The sequence below is a fragment of the Mesoplodon bidens genome (genome assembly GCF_964165515.1).
Source record: "Mesoplodon bidens genome assembly, chromosome: 1".
NCBI classification, from domain to species: Eukaryota; Metazoa; Chordata; class Mammalia; order Artiodactyla; family Ziphiidae; genus Mesoplodon; species Mesoplodon bidens.
Window position 1 is genome coordinate 43,167,720 of NC_138176.1, and position 26,316 is coordinate 43,194,035.

A 26,316-nucleotide genomic window follows, 5' to 3' on the forward strand; every position below is an offset into this window, starting at 1 on the left:
ACAAAGATCTTCCATGTGAAAAGAACCCTCCCTGTACCAGGAGAATAGAGGGCATCATTATCACCAGAAATAGGGAACTTAGGGCCAAGAGGCCGTGTAAAAGTACCATTGTACTTTCTAATTTGATACCCTGAGCCCAAACCTCTTTGCCTTGCAAATTCTTTACAAATTTGTAGTTTCCTTGTCAAAAAGACAGCCTGTTTTGGTCACTTTTTTCAGTCTCATATTTTTTTATGGAGCTCCTACACATACCTTATTAAATTTGTTTTTCTCTTGTTAATCTGTGTTACGTTCATTTAATTTTTAGGGCAGCCAAAGAACTAAAAAATTCAAGAAACTTCAGTTAAACAGAGTCAAGAGACTAGGAGGGGGAGCTCTCACACCTTGCAAGGACAGCATAGCTCAACAGGAAGAAGAACCCCTCCTCTTCCATCCTTACAACAGCTCAGCTAATGAAAAGCCAAGGTCTCTTTGTTTATTATAGCTCTCCCAACTTCTTATCTCCCCCTCTCTCTCCTTCCCTTGTTTTGTAGGGATTTGCACATGGCTCACCGTGGTTGTAGACCCCAAATTGCAATTCCCTTCTTATCCCAAATAAACCTATTTTTGCTGGAGAAATAACTGGCAGTCTATTTATTTTAGGTCAACAGAACCTGGAAGGGAAGAAGGAAAAAGTTTTTCATCCCTACAGTTTACACACTTTTTTTTTTGCATACTCGAGTCCATTAAGAGAAAAGAGAGAGCTGAGAAAGATATAGTATCATATATTTTTTAAATACAGTATCTTGTTTGAAAGATAGTTATGTCCCTTCTCTAGATTTTTGATGTATGTGAAAATATGGAACAGCACTGTTAATTGATAGAATAATTCAAGAAGTATTCTTGCTATGAGTCTTAATGAAATGTAAATCTTTTCTTTCTGCCAATTATTTAAGGGCTCTTGAGTAGTTAAGGGCCCTTAGGATTTCCCTCAGGATAATTGTAATAGAGAAAGAGTTGGCTTGAAGATATCGATGTATAGAGATGGGTTTGATTTTTTATGATTTAGGGTAACATCAAAATTGGAGTTTGTGGTGACAGAATGTATCAGAAGTTTCAACAAAAGGAAACCCCTGACTTTTGCACTTCTCTGAACTTCCTTTCCTAGATTTTTTTCTTCTTTTTTCTGGAATTTCATTGCCTCATTGGCTATTCATATTTTTAAAAAAACGGTGTGGGTAATACTGTTGCAAAAATTCTAAAGAAAATAAGTGACAAGTTTTCTAATGTGCGTCACCCAAAACTCTTCCAATTTATTTAAGAATCACAACATGTTCACATGGATAAAAAATCGTAACATGCTCACAACTACATGAAATTTGAATGATTCCTTTTGCAAATCAATCAAATCTTTGTACTCTAAGCAAAGCCAGGCCAAATCTGAGTAATGTTCAGTAATTTATCATCAGACCTCTAGCTTCTTAGAAATCATCTACTTTAAAGTCCAAATTGATTGCTCATATTTCAGCTCTTCTTATGACTCCAAGATAATAAGTAGGTTTTTAATTGACATAGCTTACATTGTACATTGGTTTACATACCATCAATAAAATAATAATAACTACAAAGAATATAAAATAATAATTAAAAGATATTTTAATATATGGGTATTATTATTCTATATAAATATAAGAATATAAATTGTACAGATATTGATATATATGAGGCAGTAAATGTTTAACAGCCAACTGAGACAAGAAGTCCCGACTGAGGCATGAGATAGATGGGTTCCAGGCGAGACATTTACAACTGGACTCCTGTTTATACTTTGAGATAGAAATAACAACAGGAACAGGATGAATAGCTGGACTTTGTCTCCTGTGGACACTGTAAGAAAACAGTAATGGCAGGGGAGGGAGGAGCTAAGCCTTCCTGGGGTAAAAGATAAGGAGGTCACAACTTCCTTATTCTTGGGGTCAGGGAGACCTCCCAAATTACACTTGCACAGAAAGTTTCCTCAGGAGAAGGGGTGCCAGACCACAGTAAGTTTTGCTAACTTCCCAGAGCCCCTCACACTGAAATCCATCTTGGCTAAAGCAGGAGAAGGAACATGGGGAGGGCCCTGAGACAAATCAGATAGGGGTAAAAGCAAGACGACTGGTCAGAGGAAAACAAAGACCTGGAAGCCTGCCCCCTTATAAATGATTTAAACTTCCCAAAGATGTGACTCTTACTGAGCCTGCCCATGTGTCTATCCACAATATTCCTCACTTAATAAACACTTTACCTGCTTCACTATTCAGTCTCTTTACTGAAATTCCTCTCCAAAGGGGACAAAAGCCAGGGCAGTGCTGCAGCCAGGGTTGAATCCCTGGTCGGGGAACTGAGATCCCGTGTCAAGCTGCCGTAGCCATGGCCACACCACAGGGCCCCCAAGAACATGACTTGGAGCATTTGTCACTTTCCATACTGTAAATATCTCCCACCATGGCCACAAATGAGGTCACTGTACTTGGAGTTGGAAAGAGATGTCCAAAATTGGCCCTCAAAGCAAGCATGAGCCATCTTTTCAGCTCCAATAAGCCACTGTCTTAAGCAAGTTATATATCTAAAATGTAGAGGAAACAGGCATTTTTCTTTATAACTTGTGGGAATGTGATGTGCGGCAACAATTTGGAAGATCATATGGCATTACCTACTAAGATGAATATATATATATATATATATATATATATATATATATATATGTATGTATATACATATATACATGAATATATACAATTTTTCTCATAGTAAGTTTATCTTTTAATTATCTATTCATGAACAAGTAAGTACTGGTACTTAAGAGGTTTATGTAATACTGTAATGATATCAGAATATATTCCAAGCATTAGTTTAAGCACATTTTTGTTTGCTAGCTTGCTAATCCTCACAAGAACCCTGTGTGGTATATTTCATTAATATCCCAATTTTACTACTTAGAAAACTGACATACAGAGTATACCAAAAGTCACACGCTAGGAAATGGCAGAACTAGGATTTGAATTCGGGCAATGTGGTTCTAGAATTCATGCTTTTACCACTATACTATACTCCCTGCCTCTCAGGAGAATCATGAGATTAGCTATCAGTTCTGTGCCAAAAACCAAAAATAAACAAAAAAACCTTAAGTATAGTTGAATAAATTGGATATATCCTAATTTTGGTATATTATATAACTTTTAAAAGGATATAATCTGAAAACTTTTAAAAACACTAAAAATCTTATAACTTCCTATATTTAGCATTCACATTTTGTATCACATAATTTACATTTATATAAAAATTACTATTACAGATAAATTCAAGTCTTCATTCAATTTCTCACCAATTCCATTCCTTCCTTTCAAGGATCCATGCATATCCTGTTATTTCATAACTTTATCCTTGAAATGCTAAAATCTTATCAGTCTTTCCCCAGTTATGAGTAGTCTAGCAAATTGGATTCAAATTGTCCCAGATGTCTTTATAAATAGTTTAAAGTAGATGGCAAGTCAGAAGATTTATTTTATTTTACATTTCTTTAAAAAAAAAACCTCATTTTAAATAGCACAATAAAAATTAGTTCTCAAATACATTCCATAGCAATCTGACTTTTCTGTAAATTTTATTAGAGATTCTGAGTCAGAAAGGAAAATTGTACCTTTTCTCCACATTTTCATGTACATAGGAAAAAAAGGGGTTCAGTGTTTTTGAGGAATTATGAGGGGCCCTCTTTAAGAGATTCTACTTTTTCCTACATCCACAGTTTCTACTCTAGTCTCTGCTACTGAGCCCTAAGACAACCCACATTGTATTGGAAAAAAAAGAAACAAAACAAAACAAGTATTTTGAATGAAAGTCTAGAAATCTGTCTTCAAAAAACTAGATTTCTATCTATATCTACCCACACACATATACTATATATGTAAACATGCATGCCCTTTCTGCTGAAATATCTCTAAAAAAGACAAAACATGGCCACTTAGCGACACTTTCTTGCATATAAACTTGTTCAGAACAGCTGATGGAGGATATTCCCTTTTGCCACTCCCTCTTGTCTTTCTGTTCAGCTATAAAAATATGATTACAATGCTTAGGGGTTATTAAAGGTACAGGCTGGCTTCAGAGTCTAACTACCTTTTCAGAACATGGTCCTGTCACTTATTATAGGAATTTTTTCAATGTTAGATGCTACCTGTCGCCAGCCCTGTTAGATTTTTTTTACTAAAATACTAGCCCAATTCTCCTCCTTCCTAACAAATTATTATTTTTTTCAATATGCCCAGCCCCAGGAGACGAACCATACTTGCTTGTCATCCAGAGATGATTGTCTCATTCCCCTTTACTACCTACAGACTTCCTTAACTTTACCGTCTGCTATGCTGACTCATATTCCTGTTCTGTGTGGGGAAGCTGGGTGGGAAAGAGCTTCCTCTCAGATAAAAGCAGGCAGAATCAATGAACATAAGAAGTCCTAGTTTTACCACCCTTATACTCAGACTAGAATTGCAGTCGTGATCCTTATGGTGCTGGTATTCACTAGCACCAGAGCCATAAGCATCACAACTGTAAATGGGAGATAAGGCATTGGAAAAACAACCAAATTTCAGGGAAAGAAGGATTTTAAGGACAGAAGGAACCTGAGTCTTTGGTGATATACTTGAACTGTCAAATCAACTCTTGACCACATAAATCTAAGAATTTTATTAAAATAATAATGATAATGACAATAATAATAATATTATACAAGCAATTGTTTTTCAGGTTTTCTGTTACTGCTGTCCATATGTGGGTTATGCTCATAGTAGCTTATATGTAGTGAGCAACTACTCAATAAAAGATAAAATTCAATAAATGATTCAACAGTTCTCTACTTTTAGTGTACTTTGAAGTCCCCTGAGGAGCTAATAAAAAATGCAGGTATTCCACTTCTACCGTCTGAAATTTTTATTCAGAGGGTCTGAGGTTGTGTCCAGGAATCTGCATTTTTTATACACTTCCAAGGTGATTTTGCTGCAGTCATTCAGTGGATCATGCTTTGAGAAATACTTCAGTATGAGCTAAAAACAAATTATTGAAGTGTATGAGTGATTGAAAGAGTGAAGAATACAGTGAGTGGGAATAATCTTCCTACCCCATTCCATCCCATTTCCTATTCAGAAGACTATAATATACAAATTACACTGAGCACAGGGCTACCCTGTTGAGTCTGCAAATCACAGTAAGCACATACATTCTGGGCAAGTTCTGTACTTCATAAATTCAGAAGAGGAAAGTAAGAGAAATTAAACACTCACATTAGCTTGGATGATGACAAAGTAGCGAGTCTTGTCTTCGTAGTTGAGCCTCTTCCTTAACACTACATTTCCGGTCAACATAAGGGGGATTTCAAAAGTGTCATTGGATGTCTGCAAATAGGTAAAGATACACATTTGAGATCATCTGAACATAAAATGAATTGGACAATCTTATATTTCAGTTTAGTCCCCTTGAAAGTTATAGACAACATGTTAATCATCTGAAAACAGGATGTGAGTGTAAGCTTCAGATTTAATACTCTTATTTCCAAAAACTTGTCATTCTGGTCAATAGGTCTCACTTTTGATAATAATAACCAGGAAACTTACTTCTTGTAAGTTTTTCATATACTATTAGGGCTACCCATCAACAGCCCTGGGATACTTCTAAGCCCAGATATCTGAAAAATCTTTCCTATTACCATATTATCTTTTCACAATTTTTTTAATCACCAAAGAGTTCAAAGATTGCAATTTGTGATTTCTACATAATATCCCTTTTCGACATTGGTGCCCATTCTGTATTCTCAGTATTTTCAAGTACTGTATTAAATACAACTATTAACTTGAAACTTTGTGTTTTTGTGAAAAAGAATGTGCTGTAGGTTGTTTTTTGTTTGTTTTGTTTTGTTTGTTTTTCCAAGCCTCAAAACTGCTGTTCATTAGTTAAGTCTCCTATCCTGACAGGGGTTGAGTTTCTTCTTGGCAACATGCAGGTTATAAGGGCAACTTCCAAAGTGCCTTCCAGCAATACTGCTTTGGCATGAGCAGCCCTCACTGTAAGACAGTATAGTCATTCCTCAAGGGAATATAATTTATAAGATCTGTCTCTCAGCCTTAAAAAGACTTTACATCACTTTTGTGTTTTAGTGCCATTTTGAAGACTGATAAAATAGTCTCTAAATTATGACAACAAATCAGTTTTACTTTTAGTGTTGGAAATTTTTTGGTTGATTGTTTTATGTAGTGGTAGGCGTGCATGTGATTGTGGGCAGCAGATGAAATACTTAGATTCTTACTTCAGAAAAAGGAGGAGGAGGTGGGGGAGAGGCAAAGCAGGAGGAAGAAAGCAGAAGAAGAGGGGAAGGGAAGGAAGAAAGAGTGTGTGCATGCCTGCCTGTGTCTGTTTATACACTCAGCTGACACAAGGGGAGTTACTTAGAAACAGAGTTAATGAGAGAACAGCTGACTCAAATCTTCTATCTCAAGTTCATTTGGGGGAATGTGGGCAAATTAACCTTCAATATCTAGAGTTGTGATCTCTCCCTCTCCATCTTTTTCTCCCTCCTTCCGTGACCCCCTCTCTTTCTAGTACACACACACAGAGTATACAATTGATAGATATTTTTAAATGATTTATTCTGTGTTCATGCAAATGGTTTTGCAGGTCTTTCTTGGATTCAGTCATTTAAAAAGTAACATTTTAAAACATAAATATAGAAAATGTGCCATAAAAGATATTTACAATTAAAAACAGGCGTTTGACATTTTCCCTAAATTTTTGCCTATTTAAACACTGCGGGACTCTAAACTATGCCAGGGAGAGTAAAAATTGTTTAATCTAAACATCTAAGTTAGTTATGGGGAATACTTTAGTTAATAATTGCCATATACACTGTAAAACACAACTCAGTGTGTTGTTATAGGGTTGTTAACTTTCAAAGACTCAATAACTGTAGAGACATATATCAATTCTAGCGTGTTTATGAAATATACGGTGCATTACTTACCAAAACGCCACCTCATCCTTGGAGTCATAACTCCAAATGAGTTCAGATAATTGGTGGCTTTGTGCTTTAGGGGAGGCTATGCCCCTAAGTGGGGTGAGTTTTGACAATCTAATCCTACCATGGAAAATCCACACTCTTTGCCAGTGATTGTTTTGGAAATGTACGTGAGATCTAATTCTAAATAATCTGAAGAATTTTTCTTAATGGTAAAGAGAGAGAGAGACAAAAAAAGTGTTCCCTTCTCTGCTTACAGATGCTTCTATAAGGATGTAAAACCTGCAACCATCAGCAGCCATTTTGGAACTATTGAAACAGTTAAACTAGAAGTAAAAAAAATGCTGAAAATGGAAGAGCAGAAAATGGAAAGAAGCTGGCTCTGTGATATCTCTGAGTTGCTTAACAAATCCTGATACCTCCCCTTCTCTGAACAACCTGTTACAAGAGATAATATATGACTTTGTTGGCAAAGTCACTTTAAATTCAGTTTTCTATTATTTGCAGCTGAAAGCACTTTGATACATGATTATCTCCTGCCTATGTGTCCTCATCATGTAGTCCCCTCTCTTTTCCATTTATGCTATGACTCTTTGCAGGTGACATTTGTTTTTAATTTTCTCCTGCCTAAACATTCTATACCTCATTTCTCTGGATTATAAATCCTGCAAATCTTATTCGGTAAAATATTCTTTGTCATCCAATTTAGGATTAAATCTTTGCTCTTATGTTACATTATTTTTTTCAAACAGCATTTGTTATTTGTGTATTTTCTGCTTTCCCTCACAGATTTCTCAAGGATCTCAGTCTATGATGTGGAAATGTTTACATTTATGTTTCTAACCAAGTAACATAATGGATGTTTGTGATCCTATTTTAGTTGATAATTTTTATTGGATATTTGTAGAATTATTACAAGCATTGTAGTTAGTAATTAAGGATTAGGTTGTTCTTAAGAACATTTTTTAATTAAATCTAATTCTTATTAGCTAAGTCCATCTTTTATAGATATCTGAGATTTTAATTTTGCTAGGAGTTTCATAAATACTTATGTTCCAAGAAACATAAGGAGAATATCTGCTTTATGATCAATGTTGTTTATAAATTACTGCATATGAAAAGCCTTTGTGTTAAAATTAACTAATTTATTAATGAAACAAGTATTTATAAAGTATCCATTCTGTCTTGAAAAAACAGAATAATAATCATGAGAAAAATTAGAAACAAAATATGGATAAATGTTTAGGGTGCTCTTTATTTTTCCTCTAGGAAAAAGAATATTGGATTAGATCAACTCAAAGTAAATGCCCTGCTGTAATGCTATTTCTAAAGCTCTACCTAAGGAGGAAAAAAAGAGCAAAATTTAGTAAGAAAATATAATTGTTTTTAAAAATTATATGATAAGGCAATGTGACAATGATTTTCAAAGTTTAGACTATATAAGGATCATAGAAATGTATCACTTAGATTGCAGATTCCAAGTCTATTCCTCCAAATTCCAGAAATTCTCAGAAGTCTGTATTTCTAACAAAACTCTTGGGTGATTCTCATGTAGAAACTTTACGTTTTACTTTGAGAAACACTAGAATAGAAGATAGGACTAAGTTAAGCATATAAGAGTTTTGGCATTTGCTTGTGATCTCAACTCAATAATAAGCTCCTATAATACATTTTTAAGATGGATAATTATTTCATTTTTCTTTATTTTGGAGCTAGTTTTGTTAGGTTAACAAATTGACTTGATGTTAGATTGGGATAAACTTTTAAATATAATTTGAGTGAAGACTCTCAAAGGTAATAACATGTTGAGCATTTAATATTTTGCGATTTTAGTAATTACTAAAATTGTGCTTTTCTAATTCAATCTGATTCCTTTAATAATAAATAATATGTCAGAAGGATCCCATAACTCTGATATAGATATATGTGTGTGTGAGTGAGCGTGTGTATCAGTGTATCAAGAGTATCTCAGTCTTATACTCTTGTCAAAGAACTGTTTGAGGTGGAAAGGGAAGTAGAGTCTGCACCCTCCCTTTCTCTACCATTTATTTTCCTCTCCTCTCATCCTTAGAGATTTGGTTCATCAACAAAGAATAGGGGTGTAGGAACACAGTCATATCCTTTTTCTTAAGCAACCTACATTTTTTGGAAATAAGGCCCTGACCCTCTTTCTGTTAATTTTGGACACTGCTCTGTAAAGCACAAACTAGCACTTGTTTCTTTGGGTGATGAGAATTTAAATGCTGACCTCTACCTGCCCAGTGTTAATCAGGTCATTCCAATAATGACTAAGCCTCTTAATACCCACAGGCCCCAAACATCTGCTCTCCATCAGGAAAGGTCCATTCACAACTCCCTGGCAGTTTGGTGTCTCAGTAACTGTCAGAAAAGGGGCAATTCTCCATTTAGTAAATGAGGGCATAGGGCAGTTTAAATGATTTTATCACTGTTGGAAGGATGAGAAAAAATGTAGGAGGCATGTGTAGTGCCCTCCCTTCACACATACACTCACACTGACTTAAGCAAAGAAGGGAGATGGAATGTTGACACTAACAATTCCGTGTTTCTCCAGAATTGATTCCATCCCCCCACAGCCCTCTTTATTAACCTGTGGGAAGCTGAATTAGTACCAGCGTAGATAAAATGACACCTCTCTGCTAGTCCTGTAAGGAGCGGTTGGGCCCCACAGTTGGAGATTATCTGGAAATGGAATATGAGGTACTTAGTGTTATTTGTTCTCAGCTGAGAACTCTGGTAATTCATAATTTTCTAATAAGCAGAAAAGATTCTGTTTGGTTTCTCATACCTATGCTATATTTACAAATACTGTTTTTGATATTATCCATTCAACTGTAAGGACTAGAAATTCAGTTCAAAAGAAGAGAGATTTATTTTTGAGACCTGCACACACACAGACACACACATACACATATACATGTATATCTATTTTCCTGGTTATCTAATGATAGAACCAAAGTACAAATATGCTTTACTGGGCCTGCAACTGGGAAGTGATGGGAACTTAGGTAACAAGGAAAACATTTCTCAGTCTCTCAGAGGCTGTTAAGTTCTCTTATTATTGTTTTTCTACATTTTTTTGGAATCTCTCTCTCCCCTCTCTCTCTTCCTTCATCACCTCTAATCTCTCTCTCTCTCTTCAGACTTTCCCCATTTGTTCATGTTGAACAGGACTGTGACTTTATCTCTTAGTTTGAATAAACAGCACCAACTCTGTATCCTAATCAGTCTCTATTTGGTTTTAAGCTTGTCACAGATTAATCAGGCCACCATGCCATTAGCTGCTGAACCATCCATAGTTTGGTGTGACTCCCCTAATCTGAATTACCTGAAGTGAAAAGTGGAGGATTAAGTAAGATCATGTAGCCCTTGTCTACTCAAAAGGGACTATGATTTGAGCAGCAACATTAGTTTGCTCCTAGTAGAATACCAACACTCTGATAATTGTTTCTATACTTCATACACACTCATTCCTCCCTGCCACATAAACACACACAAATATGTATATGCACATTTAGGGGTAAAGGAAAGATTACAGTGCAGTTCATGTCACCTTCTTCTAACCAATTTCGTAGGAAATTGTATTTAGAAGTTTCTATTTGGCTTCAAAAGTACATATGTTGTAAATTTAAAATGTCACAGGCTCACAGTTAAACTACCTGGGTTCAAAGTTTTACCCAAAGAAGGACTTTAGGCAATGACCTAATTAAACACAAGTGTTCACAAAGCTCATGCTTTGTGACCACCTAGAGGGGTGGGATGGGAAGGGAGGGAGGGAGACACAAGAGGGAAGAGATATGAGGATATATGTATATGTATAACTGATTCACTTTGTTATAAAGTAGAAACTAACACAACATTGTAAAGCATTTATACTCCAATAAAGGTGTTAAATAAATTTAAAAAATAAAATATCCAAATAATACCTATTATATTAATAATTTCCTTTTTCCAAATAAGATAAACTCCCCAAAATGAAAAATTCCACACAATACATGACAAATTATTCTCTTTTTTTCCTGAATCTTTCTTTTCTTTTCATGTTTTAAAATATAATTAGTTCAGTGTACTATAGATGGCCTTACTTTTTATTACCATGAAGGCATAAAAAAATAGTATTTTACAGTAACTGTGATGAGCATAGTACAAATCCTCTTAGTTCACTCTCTAGCGGACACCAATAATGAGGTATTTACTAAATTATTTTCATCTGAAAATATCAGACGAGAAAGGATAGGTTATGATGCAAGAATAAAACTCCCAAATTAATAGAATGTTTTAAGACTAGAATTTTTTATTTCTTACCCATTCTACATATCTACACTAACACATGTCAGAAAGTGGGCTCTGTTTATGTTTTCATTCAGGGACTCGGGCTAATGCATGTTTCACCTCAACATGTTTTTCTCCAATCACTGCAGCAGTGGGAGGGGAAATGGTGACTTGTATTTGATTCTTTGGACCCATATCTCATTAGCCAGAGCAAGGAATTTTCTCCAACCCAAAAAAGTTCACTTCTGGCATGTCTCCAAAAAGAGGAAGAGACAGAAAGTTTTGGAAAATAACACAAATGCTTTCGCTTTAAATTTGGTTAATCAGTTAAGCAGTTCTTCATCCCCAAACTTCTTTCTTTATTCTAGATAAAATTCAATAAAAACAATGGCAAAAAAAAGTGCAATTTAAACTCTTCTGATTTTTTTAATAGGTTACATAAAAGTGCTTTGTTTCAGTGAAGAGCTTACAACATTTAGCAATTTAATTTTTTTAATTTTATTTTGGATAGTAAAAAAAATGTCTGATTCTTATTTATTCCACATCTCCTAGTATAATTGTTCATCTACATCATAAAGGAAATACAGGTATGGTAAAAAAGATCCTAATAATGCAAATGATTATTTTCAATTTATCCTCTATTAAAATCAGAATAGAACCTTCATTTCCTCTATTTTTTTCCCCACAAACTTAAACAAAAAGACTCAAAAGTGCTTTTCCAAAGTAGATCAGTTTATACGACATTCAAAATGATGATAATAATGCTGAACATTATAGTAGGTATGACAGATTCTTAAGGGAGCCCTCTCTATCCCCACTTGCTGATGAGCAACTCATACCTTTGTGTAATCCCCTCCCCTTGAGCGTGGGAAGGACCTCTGACTTGCTTCTAACCAATAGGATATGGCACAGGTGACAAACTGTCACTCTTGTGATTGCCTTATGTCATATAAGACTCCATCTTGAAAACTAGCTCTAGATACTCTCCTTGCAGGTATAAGGAAGTAAGCAGTCAAGGAACTAAGGGTGGTTTTTAAGAGTTGAGAGCAGACTCCAGCCAACATATAGCAAGAGGCCAAGGCCCTCTGTCCTACAACAATAAAGGAATTAATTCTAACAGCAGTCTGAGTTTAATTGGTAGGGGATTCTTCCCTACTCAAACCTCCAGTGAGAACTAATCTGGGCAACATGTAGATTGTAACCACATGAGAACCTAAGCAGTTCAGCTTAGCTATGTCCAGACTCTTAAGCCACAGAAACTGAACAAAATGAAAGTGTGTTGTTTTAAAGCACTAAGTTTGCCATCCAACAGTAGATAACTAATACATTATGCTAATTACCAAGCCTTGTCTAAAGGATTGGTGGTGACATATAGTACGGGTAATTGGTAACTACTACATGTGATGAGTCAATAATTTTAAGTGATATTATATTTTTACTTCTCTGATATTTAGGAACACATTAATATGAGGGTATCCTCACTTATGTTCTTTTGTTGGAAAGAGTTATCCTCTTTTTTAATGGACAGAGATAAATGAAACCATCCTGAAGTTGATTTGAAATGTCAGTGTTTCTGGTTACAAAATAGTGCTGGTGGTAAACTAGTTGACAATTTATCACTGTAGATCCACAATCATGGAATAAATAAATGTATGTTCTTTTTTTGCTGTTAAAACTTTGAAATACTTCTATCATTGCTGCTATTGCCTAATATTTAGGAAAGCCCTAAATGTGGTTCAGAAGCAAAAATGAGTAAGAGTACTAGTCTTCTAAAGGTATATTGAAGAAAGAAACTCATTGGGTATAAAGTGTTCTGTTTCTATATGGCTAAGACCCACTGGACTAAATCTTCCCACAAATAACACCTGTGAACTCTGGACAAAGTACAAAACAAGCAAACAAAAATACCTGACATCCCTGCATCCCTGGAGAGATAAGAAAAGCAGGCATATTCTGGAGGAGATTAGACACTTGAAAGAAAAGACAACATGGGTGAGTCTCCCGTCTTGGGTATTTGGCCTGAGGGAAGAGTGATTTGGCACCTTGAGGGGGCAGTTAAAACTCTGGTAGAAAGCCCGAAGTCTTTCTGACATAAAGGGATAGATTCTGGGACAACCAAAGCTGACAGAAAGTGAGGGGGGATGGATATTATAAAGGAGAGAGCCAGAAAGGGAAGGAACAAAATTTCATGCATAAGTTATGTCCAGATCCCTAGTTGATCTTTAAACCACACCTGTATGGGGTCGACTACAAGCAGATCAACTAAGAAAAAATATATATACTGAATTGAAAATTGAACTGCACCCAAGAGAAAGAGTTTCCAGTTTGAATGCAACCAAGTTCTCTGCTAAAGTTAAAAACAAACAAATCTCCTCAGAGTAGTATAACAGAATCAAGAATCTCTCCACAATACAACATTCACAGTATCCAGGATAGAGTCCAGAACAATTTGACATATAATGAACAAGAAAATGTGATCCCTTCTCAAGAAGAGAGAAAATCAATGGAAGACCAAAGTTAGACAGGCAGACAAGGATTTTTAAAGCAGCTATTATAACAATGCCTATTTTTAGAGGTGTAAAAACAATATGCTCACTATAAATGAAATGATGGGAAACTCACCAAAAATTACAAACTATAAAAATATGGAAAATTTAGACCTGAAGGTTATACTATCTGAAATTTAAAAAATAATAAATAAAAAGAGACAATTGGATACATTGGATAGTTTTAAGAATAGAATGGAGATGGCAGAGAACACTATAACTTTGAATATAGATCAACAGTAAACACCCAGCTTGCAACCAAGTGATTAAAAAATGTTGAAAATATATGAACAGAGCCTGTACCTGTGGAACAGTATATAAATGCCTAATATGCCTGTAATTGGAGTCTCAGAGGGAGAAGAGTCAGGGAAATGGCATGAAAATATTAAATAATAGTGTCTGATAATTTCTTTAACTGGTGAAAGACAAATTCAGAGATTAAAGTTCAGCAAACCCCCTAAAAAAAAGACAATTACAAAGAAAACTCTACATTGGCATGCTCCCATGGTCAAGTTGCCAAGCACTCAAAATTAAAATAAAAATCTTGAAAACAGTCAAAGAAAAATGGCACATTACATACTGGAAACATAATTCAAATTTCCATTGTCTTCTCTTATCAGAAACACAAGAGGCCAGTGTTTAAAGTGATGGGAAGAATTAATTAAAACATACTTTGGGGCTTCCCTGGTGGTACAGTGGTTGAGAGTCCGCCTGCCGATGCAGGGGACACTGGTTCGTGCCCCGGTCAGGGAAGATCCCACATGCCGCTGAGCGGCTAGGCCCGTGAGCCATGGCTGCTGAGCCTGTGCGTCCGGAGCCTGTGCTCCGCAATGGAAGAGGCCACAACAGTGAGAGGCCCGCATACCACAAAAAAACCCCAAAAAACAAACAAACAAAAACCCATACTTTGTATTACAGTAAGGCAGATGTTACATTCGTAAATTTCTACAAGGATGACTTGGATAATGTAAATGAGTGAAGTCATGAGGGTAAAAATGGATATACATATATTGTCTGAGTGACAGAAGTTTGCTTAATGGGAAAACATTAATTCAACTCTAGCTGATGCTGTCTTATTGGAAATCAGGACCAGGGTTGTCATACATCTATTTCTTAAGAGAGAAGAGAAAACTAAATTTGAATGTGAAATTCCATGATTTTTAGATTTTGGCTCAGAAATTATTTAAAATAATTTGTGGCCAAACAGAATTTTGTGAGTTGAATGAAACTCCAGGTCACTAATTTGTGATTTCTGCTAATGAATAACATAGCATCAGATGGAAACAAACAAAACAAAAAATACCCTGGGGAAAAAAAAATACTCTGAGATTTTTAAGTAGAACAGACCAATCTACACCTTTTACTACTTACCATACAGTGTGAGACTAATTTTAAAGAAAATTTTAATTGTGGTTGCAAAAGCCAGAGGGGGCCACACTTTCAGGTTACATATATTTGTAATACATACAAGTTTGTTTTAACTCTAAGAAATAAGCAGGATAATATTATGATGCTATTAATTATAAGCAGAATTTCTAGAGATTTAACAATTTAAGAATATAAAAATCATCAGATAGCTCTTTCTCAGAGATTTTATAAGAGAAGAAACTGGCATTGAGGTTTGCATTAACTCTCTATGATGATTAAAGATGGATTCTCTCTGTAAGGATGTGACTTGGTTAATGCTTTCTCTTCCAATATACCCTAACTTAAGTGCCGTCATGATGTCTTATTCTTTTGCCTCACTGAATTATTACCATGCCCAGAGAATTTCTTTCATTATTCCATAGTAGCACTAGCTTGCTAAAGTACATTTTTTTTTCTTCTTTCGCAATTTGGAAACTGCATGTGAATGATTGGTTTATTCAATCTGTAGGTAGTAAAAGGTACATATTATATTTCACACCAAGCCCGGAAATTTCTGAAAGGGGGAAGCATCCAGAAGGAATTACTGCATAGCTAACAAGGAATTTCAGCCTCACAAAACTTCTAAAAGATACATTCCAAGTAATACATTTCTGTCTCCCACTATATCGAATCCTTGGGTAGGTTTTTTTTTTTTTTTTTTTTTTAATGCAATGTAATAAATATTTCCCTAAAATACATGGCCTGGTCATTCTATACTTTTTTGGAGTTTCATTTTTACAGCTTGAGGAGTAAAGATTAGGAAATGACCTTCATAAAATATAAGCTAGAAACATGACACACACATACAATTGATTATTTAAAAAATCTAAATAGTAAAGAAAATAAATGGTTTAGAAATATTCTGTATAGTCAGCTGCCTATTTCTACTTTTAAAAAAAATGTTTCTCTTGCCCTTTTCCCTTCTGCTGTTTCTTTGATCTTTTCCATTCGACTTCTGTGTAACCCCTCATACTTATTGTCCTTTGCTGTCACATTCTCATCGTCTCCCCATCTCTCGGTTTCATTATCTCTGTCTATAAACATGTGGAGGCATACATTTTAGGGGAAAAACAAAAACAAAATCCCTCCAAATCTTCCCTTGACCCTGCTATACCCATGGGCCTTTTGTTTTGTTTTTAAAATTTTTTTGAAAATTTTAACTCAAGTGCTGCAACTATTTTCTTAGAGCACAACAGAGGAAGAGTGGAGCACATATTACTCTGAAATCGAGTCCTGACTCTCCAGCTTAGAGGTGGGTGTGTGTTACCAGGCAAGTCACGTTACCTATGAACCTGTGTTCGCTTCTATGTGACAGAGATACTACTACTAACTAATCGATTTGTGAGAATAAGATGAGGAAATGCATTCACAATTCACTTAGTTTTCACAATCAATTGGTGAGGTAGATCTTACTGAGAGCTCTTAGTCTCTGAAAGTTCAACAGGTTGTTTTTGATTGTTTAAAGTTTATATAAGAAATATATAATTTAAAAACAAAGATACAATGTTAACTTCACCACTTTTATATTCCTAATATTAAACCTAAAGGAGAAGCATTAATTTAAAGTCACTTAAGTGATTTTAAAACTATGCTTTGGGGAGCCCTTGGTGTTCTGAGAAGCTGCCTCTGGGAAAAGAGGAAGGGAAAGATGGCAGGTAGGACTTCCAGCTCTAGCTTCAAGAAAACAATTCTTTTTATTTGTGTTACATATACTATATCATTGGGAAAAATAATTTCACAGCCTAAGGTACAATGTAGAAGCCCCACTGTCTAATGCAAGAAAACCAAAAACTGAAAAACCTATTGCTAGAGGCTTTGTCCTCTTTTCTACCTCAGGTTTCATTGGTGGAGAAGGGGCAGTGATGGTATTAATTTGCAAGTTCCATAAAGCATACACATCACATTGGTAATATCATGTCCAATGATTTACTTAGAATGCTTAGGAGTCCACTAACATAATGGAAATTGAATAAAAATGACATATTATACCTATGAATACATTTTAAACTTTTACCTACAAAACTCACCAAAAACTAGCTTTTATAAGTATAGCACAAATATTTTTTTAAATGTAATTTTGAGATAGTTATTAATAATAGTATAATTACTAATGTGGTTCCAGGAACTGAGCAATTGAGAAATATAATAAATGTCAGCTGAAGTAAATATTAATTTTATTCCTTATAGCGAACTCACATTGCAAGTAAATATTTACATACCGGATCATCTGGATTATACTGAATAACATATTCTATCTGTCCATTTGGGCCATCATCTATGTCTGTAGCTCCATTGTCTCCTGAAAATCCTGTAAATACTGTGGTGCCAACTGGAGTGAGCTGAAAAAAAAAACAAAAGAAAAACTGTCAACTCTCATTTGATCAACAACACACCAGAAGTGTTCTGGCACAAAAAGCAGACATTTATTACACAAAGGAAAAAAGCAGGCAGTTGTCCACAACCAGAGATCTGAAGTATTTCAAAAGAACACTTGCAAACACATGAGTTCCTATAAAGTCTGAAATTTCCAACGTCATGGTCCTTGCTTTGGATAAAGAAATAGAAGGCCATGATTCAGTGTGAAGCACATTTGGACCAATTTATGATCATTAGCATCTTAGTTCCTATGGAGAAATGCATCTGCTGTTCCTCCTTAAAAAAACCTTGATGCATTAAGTTATCTACAAACTAAGATTTAAACTGTAAGAAGGAATTAGTTACTTTATTTTAAAATCAAAAACCATTTCAGAGAGATCAGTGAAATCCAGTTGGTAATTACATGCAAGTGGCAAATTTAAGGAAGAGAGTTGGAGACAATGGATTCCCTGTCTATCAGAGGAGAGAGAAAGCTGGGATTTTCTTTAGTGCTTGTAGTATTGGTTAAGTAGAAAGCCATCGTGTGACAGAACTGGAGAAATTGTAATATCTTTTCATTTTGGATTAAAACAACAACAAAACATAAAATGGCATATAAGACCATGATTTCACATTTGGCCTGAGCATCTAGCTTTATTTCTTATTGATCTCCAACAGAGAATCACTGTTGTTTTCTCTTACTTGCAGGTCTTTGTATTCCTACATCCAGAGTCCTGTCTTCAAGCTTTAGCTGGGATCCTTCTCATTAGTTACATTTCAACTTAATTAAGTATTGCCTTCTTCTAAGCCATTCCTGACAGAATTTCCCTACCGCACGTCAGAACATGGCACCCTTTTCGTTACTCTTATATTTTATACTTTACTTCTCTAATCATCACACTGTCACAATGAATAAATGAATTTAGTCAATAAACATATGCTTTGTGCCTCTACAGAACACAGACTTTTAAATTTTATTCTGAGATATGTTTTGTTAGGTTTTAAATGGGATTCCTTCATGGAGAAATAGTTTCAGAGAGAAAAAGAAGGAGTTATCTCATTTACTTCTATTTTCAGGGGCTACAGACCCAGATAACTGGAGGGATATTAGGCAATGTAAAAGAGTGAAGCAAGTCTAATGGGAATGATGGCAACTGGGGAACACTTCCCCCTCTAAAATAGTAGCTGCTACTCAGCCTCAGCGAATTCTTGCCATAATGAAATATGGAGCCAATGTTACTACATCTTCTAATAATCTAATTTTATAAGAAATCTCTTGGTTCTAAAGTCAGCAACAGATTTGAGAATTAAACTATGAATTTAATGTCCCCCCTCATACGTCCTTTGGCACAGCAACCACAGAAGTTTGCAACCTCTGATTTAGAAAAATAATACAATTATGATTAAAGAAGTGATTTTAAAACCGTGCTTTGGGAAGCCCATGCTTTGGGGAACTGTGAGTACAAAGTAGCATATTTATAAAGTCAGCTCTCCTGGCAGGCAGCTTTTAAAGGCAAACTTTGACTTTCTGCAGCTCAAAGAGAACTGAGGATAAAGCGAGAGGAGATGGTTTTAATAGCACATATACGAACATGGGCACACCATTGGAAATGTTAGTTAACAGAAAGGCTTCCAAGCCAACATTTTAATATTTTTTTAATGTAATCCCTGTCCCCAAAGACATCATTCTGTCTTATAAAAATTCACCCATTCCTATGTAGTTGTGCCTTGGTTTTTAAATTATGAAAATTTAAAATTCAATGCCAACAAGTTGTTTCCAGATATCTAATAAAACAAACTTAGAGTATTTAAAGATCTTTGTTGCCAAAGTAAATAACTGTGCCACAGAGTTGAAATAAAAAAATTAAAACCAAGCAAAAGACAAAAGGAAACAAACCAAAAAACTTGAACAATAGGTGTCTGAAATTTTTGAAAACAGACTTCTGCCCCTACTTTTAAAATGTGGTATTTAGTTGTTGACAGCAAAGGACTCAAGTAATATATCAAGTTATTAGTTCAGCATTTAATAGTGAGTTTTGCTCCCTTCCATATGTACAAATGTTGTACATATAGGCCAAACATCTTAGAACAGATTGTTCATTTTCACTACTGGAATAAGTAAACATCTACACACAGACGTACACATGTAAAATGCAACGTTAAAATGGATCCATATTTGAGCTACACACATTTATTCATTATCTACCACGAGGATGGTGGACCTGTTCAGATATAGGCTAGCGTTTGCAATCTTTGAAGCTAATATAAGAGAAATAGCTAAGAAAAAAGAGTGTTAAGGTATTTTGTTTTAATATGGAAGGTCTGGAAAGAGTAAAATGGGTGCAATGAAATGGCCTATACCAGATGCAAACAAGCAAAAGAGAGAGCATGCAAAATGGTTTTAACAAATAGATTTCAGCAACTTATTTCATTCATTTTCTTTATATATATATATATATATATATATACACCAACAAAAATGTGTACATATCTATGTACACAACAAAAATATGTACATATCTATGTACACATACACATGTCACATATATAAATACACACATATCACTGTTACTTATTCTTATGACAGTGACATGGCACTCTAGTGCTTTCTGAATTTCTAAATATTATGTGGAGGTTGAAAATCTTCACAGGACAGTCAGGTTGTTTGTTCTACCTGTGTTGCCCTATACATTATTATTTACAATTTTCAGGGCACATTTGCCATACAGATGGTCATGTTCTGTGCCCTTTAACATTTCAATGAGTCTCAGAAATATAAATTTGGTTTTCTGAAGGGCATTCTATTCATGGGATGATTATCACCTTGGGCACCTGCCTGAGGGTGTCACTTACTTATTTAGTTCATGTCTTTTTCCACAAATGATTTTATACAACTACTGGGAAAATACAGAAAAATGCATAAATGCACACATAAGTTAAAGAAAATAAAGCCAGAAAATTCAATATTTCAAGAAGATGCATAAGAGAAATTTGAATGTAAAAGGTGAGCAGTTCTCAGTTAATTGATTATCCTGTGAGCCACAGCTGCTTGAGCCAACCTAAAAAAAGAGAAAATTTTCCTTACTAATCTTACTTGAAATATTTCCCCACAGAAGTATTGTATTCACAGTTTCATATAAATATAGTTGATTCTCATCATCCATGGTAGTTCTGTACTATAAAGACACCATGAACACTGAATTAACAAATACTGAACCAATGCTCCTAGGGGTAATTCAAGGTTATTACATTGCTGAGGGGAATACAGGATTAAGTTCCTGCAAGCCTCTGGTTACAACATTTTCATCAACAAATCAATATATAACCTGTTTAATGGTTGTTTCTGTTTAAAAACACTTTATTTAATATGTTTGGTCTATTCTACTGTAGATGCTCTATATTGCATTTTTCATTTTATTAACTGAATTATTCAGCTCCAGAATTTCTTTTTTTTATGATTTCTATCTCTTTGTTAAATTTCTCATTTTGTTCATGTCTTGTTTTCCTAATTTCACTGAATTGTCTTTCTGTGCTTTCTTGTAGTTCATTTAGTTTTCTCAAAACAGTTATTTTGAATTCTTTATCAGGTAAATCACCAAGTTCCATGTTTTGGAGTTAGATTACTGTAGGATAATTGTTATCTTTTGGCGATGACATGTGTCTTTGATTCTTTATGTTTCTTGGAGATTTGCATTGGCTGCTTTCACATTTGATGTAGCAGATACCTCCTCAAATCTTTTGTAATTGTCATTGAGTTGCAGATATTTTTCTTGGTCCCGCTTACATCTGGGGTTCTCTTCAACCTTGTATGAATACACCTGCCCCGCACATGTTGCTCCAACAGAGGGCTGGAATCTCTCCTCGAGAGGAATGAACTTTTACAAAGTCTCTTTCATCCATAGATGTCTGCCCAAGTCAGTATTACCCAGGTTTCCCCAGACCATGACCCAGAGGAGTTGGGGCCATTTCACTGCTCAGCCAGTTCAATGGCTTCTGATAGTTCAAATTCCAAACCAAGGTCTCTCTGCCTATTACCCAATGCACAGGTGGGCAGAACTACTTCCAGGTCTCTTTGCACATGGTGTTGGATCCCACAACTACAGCAGAGGTACTTTTGTTCATAGATAGATGCTAATTTTTATTTGTTCAAAGTGGGGACTTAAAGAAGGGACATCTTACACTACCATAATGTTGATGTCACTCTAGGCCAACTTTATATTCAGCAAAGAAATGGTATGTTGTTCATTTTGAAGAAAATATTGAGCAGGATGAATCTTGGAAAGCACTCCATTAATCATAATATTGTGTTAAATGTACATATTTAGTGATAGGATAATGTCACTGGCATTAATGTCCTTGTATTGATAGGTAACAATAATCTCCTGACATTTATATCTATTATATATTTCTTGGAGTCTCATGTAAGATAATGACATGAAAATTGACATTTTGGTAGAAATAAAATGCTAAAATATATAAATTCTGAATATCTAAAATAGTTTTTTATACATATTTTAAACCAGTGCCTTCCGATAGACTTCAATGGCTTTAATGATTAAAGAGAAAATGTACAAGAGTCCAGAAGAAAAAAATATTTTTTATAATAAACACAACTAAAATAACACCACTTGAACTGGGAAATAATTGATACAAATGATGATATTATCCAGTTTTGAAAACCTTCTCAAGAAAAAGGCACCCCAAAGGAATAATTTAAAATGCAATTGGTGTGATATTACTTTCTTACATACTTCATCAAGAATCCAAGTGTTTAGATTTCCCCTCCCCTCTAAAAAGGATAGAACTTCTGAAGGGTCATGGACATTAAATAAGCTGAACTAGAATTCACTATATGATGATTTACATATAATAATCATTTAATGACAGAACACCAACAATGGTAGTGGGTGCTCTGTATCTACTCATAGACATTATAAAAACAGAAACATTGTCTTTAGTGGAGCAAGATTATGTATACGTCTATATTGGACTAATACATGTCTATTTTTCAGTTACAAATATTGTAATCTGACTGTGTACTAGACAGCCATTTCGCAGCAATTATTCTCTTAAGAACAAACACAAATGATCTTCTCCTATATTTTTGTAGCATGAATCCATCCTCCTTGTAATTGTTAATTTTATGCATCAACTTGACTGGGCCATGAGGTGCCCAGATATTTTGTTAAATATTATTCTAGGTGTGTCTGTGAGGGTGTTTCTGGATGATATTAACATGTGAATTGATAGACTGAGTAAAGCAGATTGCCCTCCCAAACATGGGTGAGCCTCATCTAATCCATTGAAGACCTGAATAGGACAAAAAGCTAGTAAGGAAGAATTCACTCTCTGCTCCTGACTGTCTTCAAGTTAGCACATCTGCCTTCTCTTGCCTTCAGACTTGGACTCAGATTGGAATTTAGACAATCAATTCTCCTGTTTCTCTGACTTTTTGGTCTTGGACTAGAACTATACCAGCTGGGTCTTCAGCTTGACAACTGCTAATCTTAGAACCACTCAGCCTCCATAATCTTGTGAGCCAATTCCTTATGATCAATCTCCCTTGCTATATCCCTAAATCAATCAGTCTATCTATCTATCTATCTGTCTATCATCTATGTATCTCTCAGTTATGTTAACTAATACACTCTTGATCCAGTTTCTCAACAGTGAACAAATAAAATTGAGTATTTGATTTTGCACAGGTAAAGATTCATTTCCCATTTTCTAACTCATCAAAGTCTATACGGCTATTGTGTAGCACTTTATGGAACAATTGCTGATTTAACTGCAACAGAGGCCATAATATCTTTTGGCACTTTGATCATACTCCATGGTCCTTTGAAGATTATCTACAGTGATTCCATAGTCATCTATACAAGATATTGTAAATTCCTGAACTCTAACTTATGTTGTTCTGGAAAATACACCTATTTTAAAATGATTAGTTACTGTCTTCTTCTGCCCTTGCACTTATTTTCAGGCTCTTCTCAATTATACTGCATGATCTAAAGATCATCTTCCATAAAAATAATCTTTCCAAATTAGAAGTCACTCAAGCTTTGGCTATAATTCAGCCTTTAACTTCCTTCTCTGAAAAAGTAATTTTATGAATCTCTCTTGCATGTCATCCCTGCCTCACAAATATGCTTTAGAAATAGTAATATATTTAAAAACCAATGGGGTCCAACAAATGAAATGGAGTGATGAATTTGTAAACAGGTGCATATTACTGAGAACTTCAGCTTTTTCTCACAATTGCAATATTACATTATCTCTGAATCTGTGATTATTTATTGAGAGTTTATTATGGGCCAAATCACTGTTTCTATGACCATTATGTTGGTTTTATATTAACTCATTAATATAACATTTGTTTTATTTAAACATTCAACCAAATCAAATGTCTATTTGAAGTTTATCTTAAAACTTATAGAATCAGTACCAAATAGTACACATTCTTGAATTCACATTCAGTGGGTATTATCTTGCAGTGATTTATTGAAATCAAAAAGAAAAATATAATAAAGGAATTACATATGTTCTTCATTTTCCTTTTAACATAATATAGCTTCTGCACCTGTGTATAAAATCTTGACTTTGTTTTTATCATGAAAGCTAGATAATTAATATTGAAAATTATTTCCTCTGAATAAATTTTTAAAAATAAATTCATGTAGATAATCAAGACAATATAGTACTGGCACAAAAACAGAAATATAGATCAATGGAACAGGGTAGAAAGCCCAGAGATAAACCCACGCACCTATGGTCAACTAATCTATGACAAAGGAGGCAAGGATATACAATGGAGAAAAGACAGCCCCTTCAATAAGTGGTGCTGGGAAAACTGTACAGCTACATGTAAAAGAATGAAATTAGAACACTCCCTAACACCATACTCAAAAATAAACTCAAAATGAGTTAAAGACAAATTTAAGACCAGACACTATAAAACTCTTAGAGGAGGCTTCCCTGGTGGCGCCGTGGTTGAGAGTCCACCTGCAGGGGACACGGGTTCGTGCCCCGGTCTGGGAAGGTCCCACATGCCACGGAGCGGTTAGGCCCGTGAGCCATGGCCGCTGAGCCTGCACGTCTGGAGCCTGTGCTCCTCAACAGGAGAGGCCACAACAGTGAGAGGCCCGTGTACCGCCAAAAAAAAAAAAAAAAAAAAAAATTTAAATGAACAAACCAAACAAGAACAAACACATAGATATAGAGAACAGAGTCATGATTACCAAAGGAAAAAGGGGATAGAGAAAGGGCAAAATTGATAAAGGGGGTCAATAGTATGGTGATGGATGGAAACTAAACTTTAGGTGGTGAGCACACTGTAGTGTATACAGAAGTCAAAATATAACACATGAAATACATAATGTTATAAACCAAAAAAGAAAAGATTATAAACTACCAATATAGTCAACTCCTTGAGGCCAAGGACAATGTCTTCATTGAATATGAATTCAATAACTGTTTATAACTAATGCATTGTGGAAAAAAGAAAGACATTATATGGATAACTGATGGAGCTGGAATGGTAACTATGGATCAGAAGTAGTAATGTATCAGTGTTCATTTCCTGATTTCTGATGGCTGTACTGTTATGTGGGAGAATATCCTTGTGTTGGAAATATACACTAAAGTATTTGGGGTAAGAAAGACTCTTTTCAGTAACACTCTCAAATGGTTTGGAGAAAAAGCTTGTATTATTCTTATAATGTTTCTGTAAGTTTGAAACTATTTATACATTAAAATATAATAAACCTTTCCTAGTTAAAAAAATCACCTTATTATATCTAGAAATTATAAAGAAAACAGATATAAAATGTGTAGAAAATATTCTTAACTATATATGGAATCTCTCTGTTATGCTTCATCATGGAGACCATCTGTGCATTTAGATCTACCAGAATGGCTCTGAGAAGAGCAGATGTTCAAAAATACATATATTAAATGGAAACAGATGATATAGTCACAATGAAATGTGAAAGAATAGCACAGAACTAAAAATTTGATCAGGAAAGTGAAAGCTCAAATTGAATAGATTCAGAGACATTTCACCATTGTGAGAAAAAGCTGAAGTTCTCAACAGTGTTCCACTAATTACTGCCTGTTTACAAATGTATTTTTGCATATCATTTCGAAGACCCCCTTGGTTTTAAAAAATAGTTATAGAAATATAACTATTTCTAAAAAGCATACTTCCAAGGCAAAGATGACTTGTAAGATGGCCAGAACCTATACTAAGTATTTTAAAAGCATTATCTCTTATAATCCTCAATACAACTTTTTAACATTATTTTTTTGTTATTATATTTATTTTACAGTTAAGGAATCCAAGGCTGAGAACTTCTGCCTGATGTCATACTTCTAATATTTGGTAGATAAGGAATGCAACACAGATTGTCTGGCTTCAAAGTGTTAATTCTCAAGCACTGTGAAATATATTATTTCAAAAATTTTGCAATTTGCTATTAAGAAACTTTTGAGAAGAAAAGGAAATGAAAGAGGAAATAAATATAATTTGGCACATAACAGAACCAAGATATACAGTAATCCGAAATGATACAATTTGGATGATGTATTACATCAAAGATAATTTATGTTTGGCCCTAAGGAAAAATACTTTTGATATATTTTACAGAAAGACAAAGAAATCCAATTTAGCTTGTGCCTGTGTTTCAGAAAACTTGTATT

At 34.7% G+C, this 26,316-nt stretch overlaps 1 protein-coding gene across 7 annotated transcripts in view; it reads right to left on the bottom strand.

The window, feature by feature from the left end:
- The window catches only part of PCDH15 (protocadherin related 15), a gene marked incomplete at both ends in the record, with an annotated part of 718,913 nt that overhangs the window by 396,339 nt on the left and 296,258 nt on the right, over window positions 1–26,316 (bottom strand). For all 7 annotated transcript variants that reach the window (XM_081238611.1, XM_081238610.1, XM_081238609.1 and 4 more), the window contains 2 exons: window positions 5,298–5,408; window positions 17,484–17,603. In XM_081238611.1, the coding sequence (XP_081094737.1) occupies window positions 5,298–5,408; window positions 17,484–17,603 (231 nt within the window). The remainder of the gene's footprint in view (window positions 1–5,297; window positions 5,409–17,483; window positions 17,604–26,316) is intronic.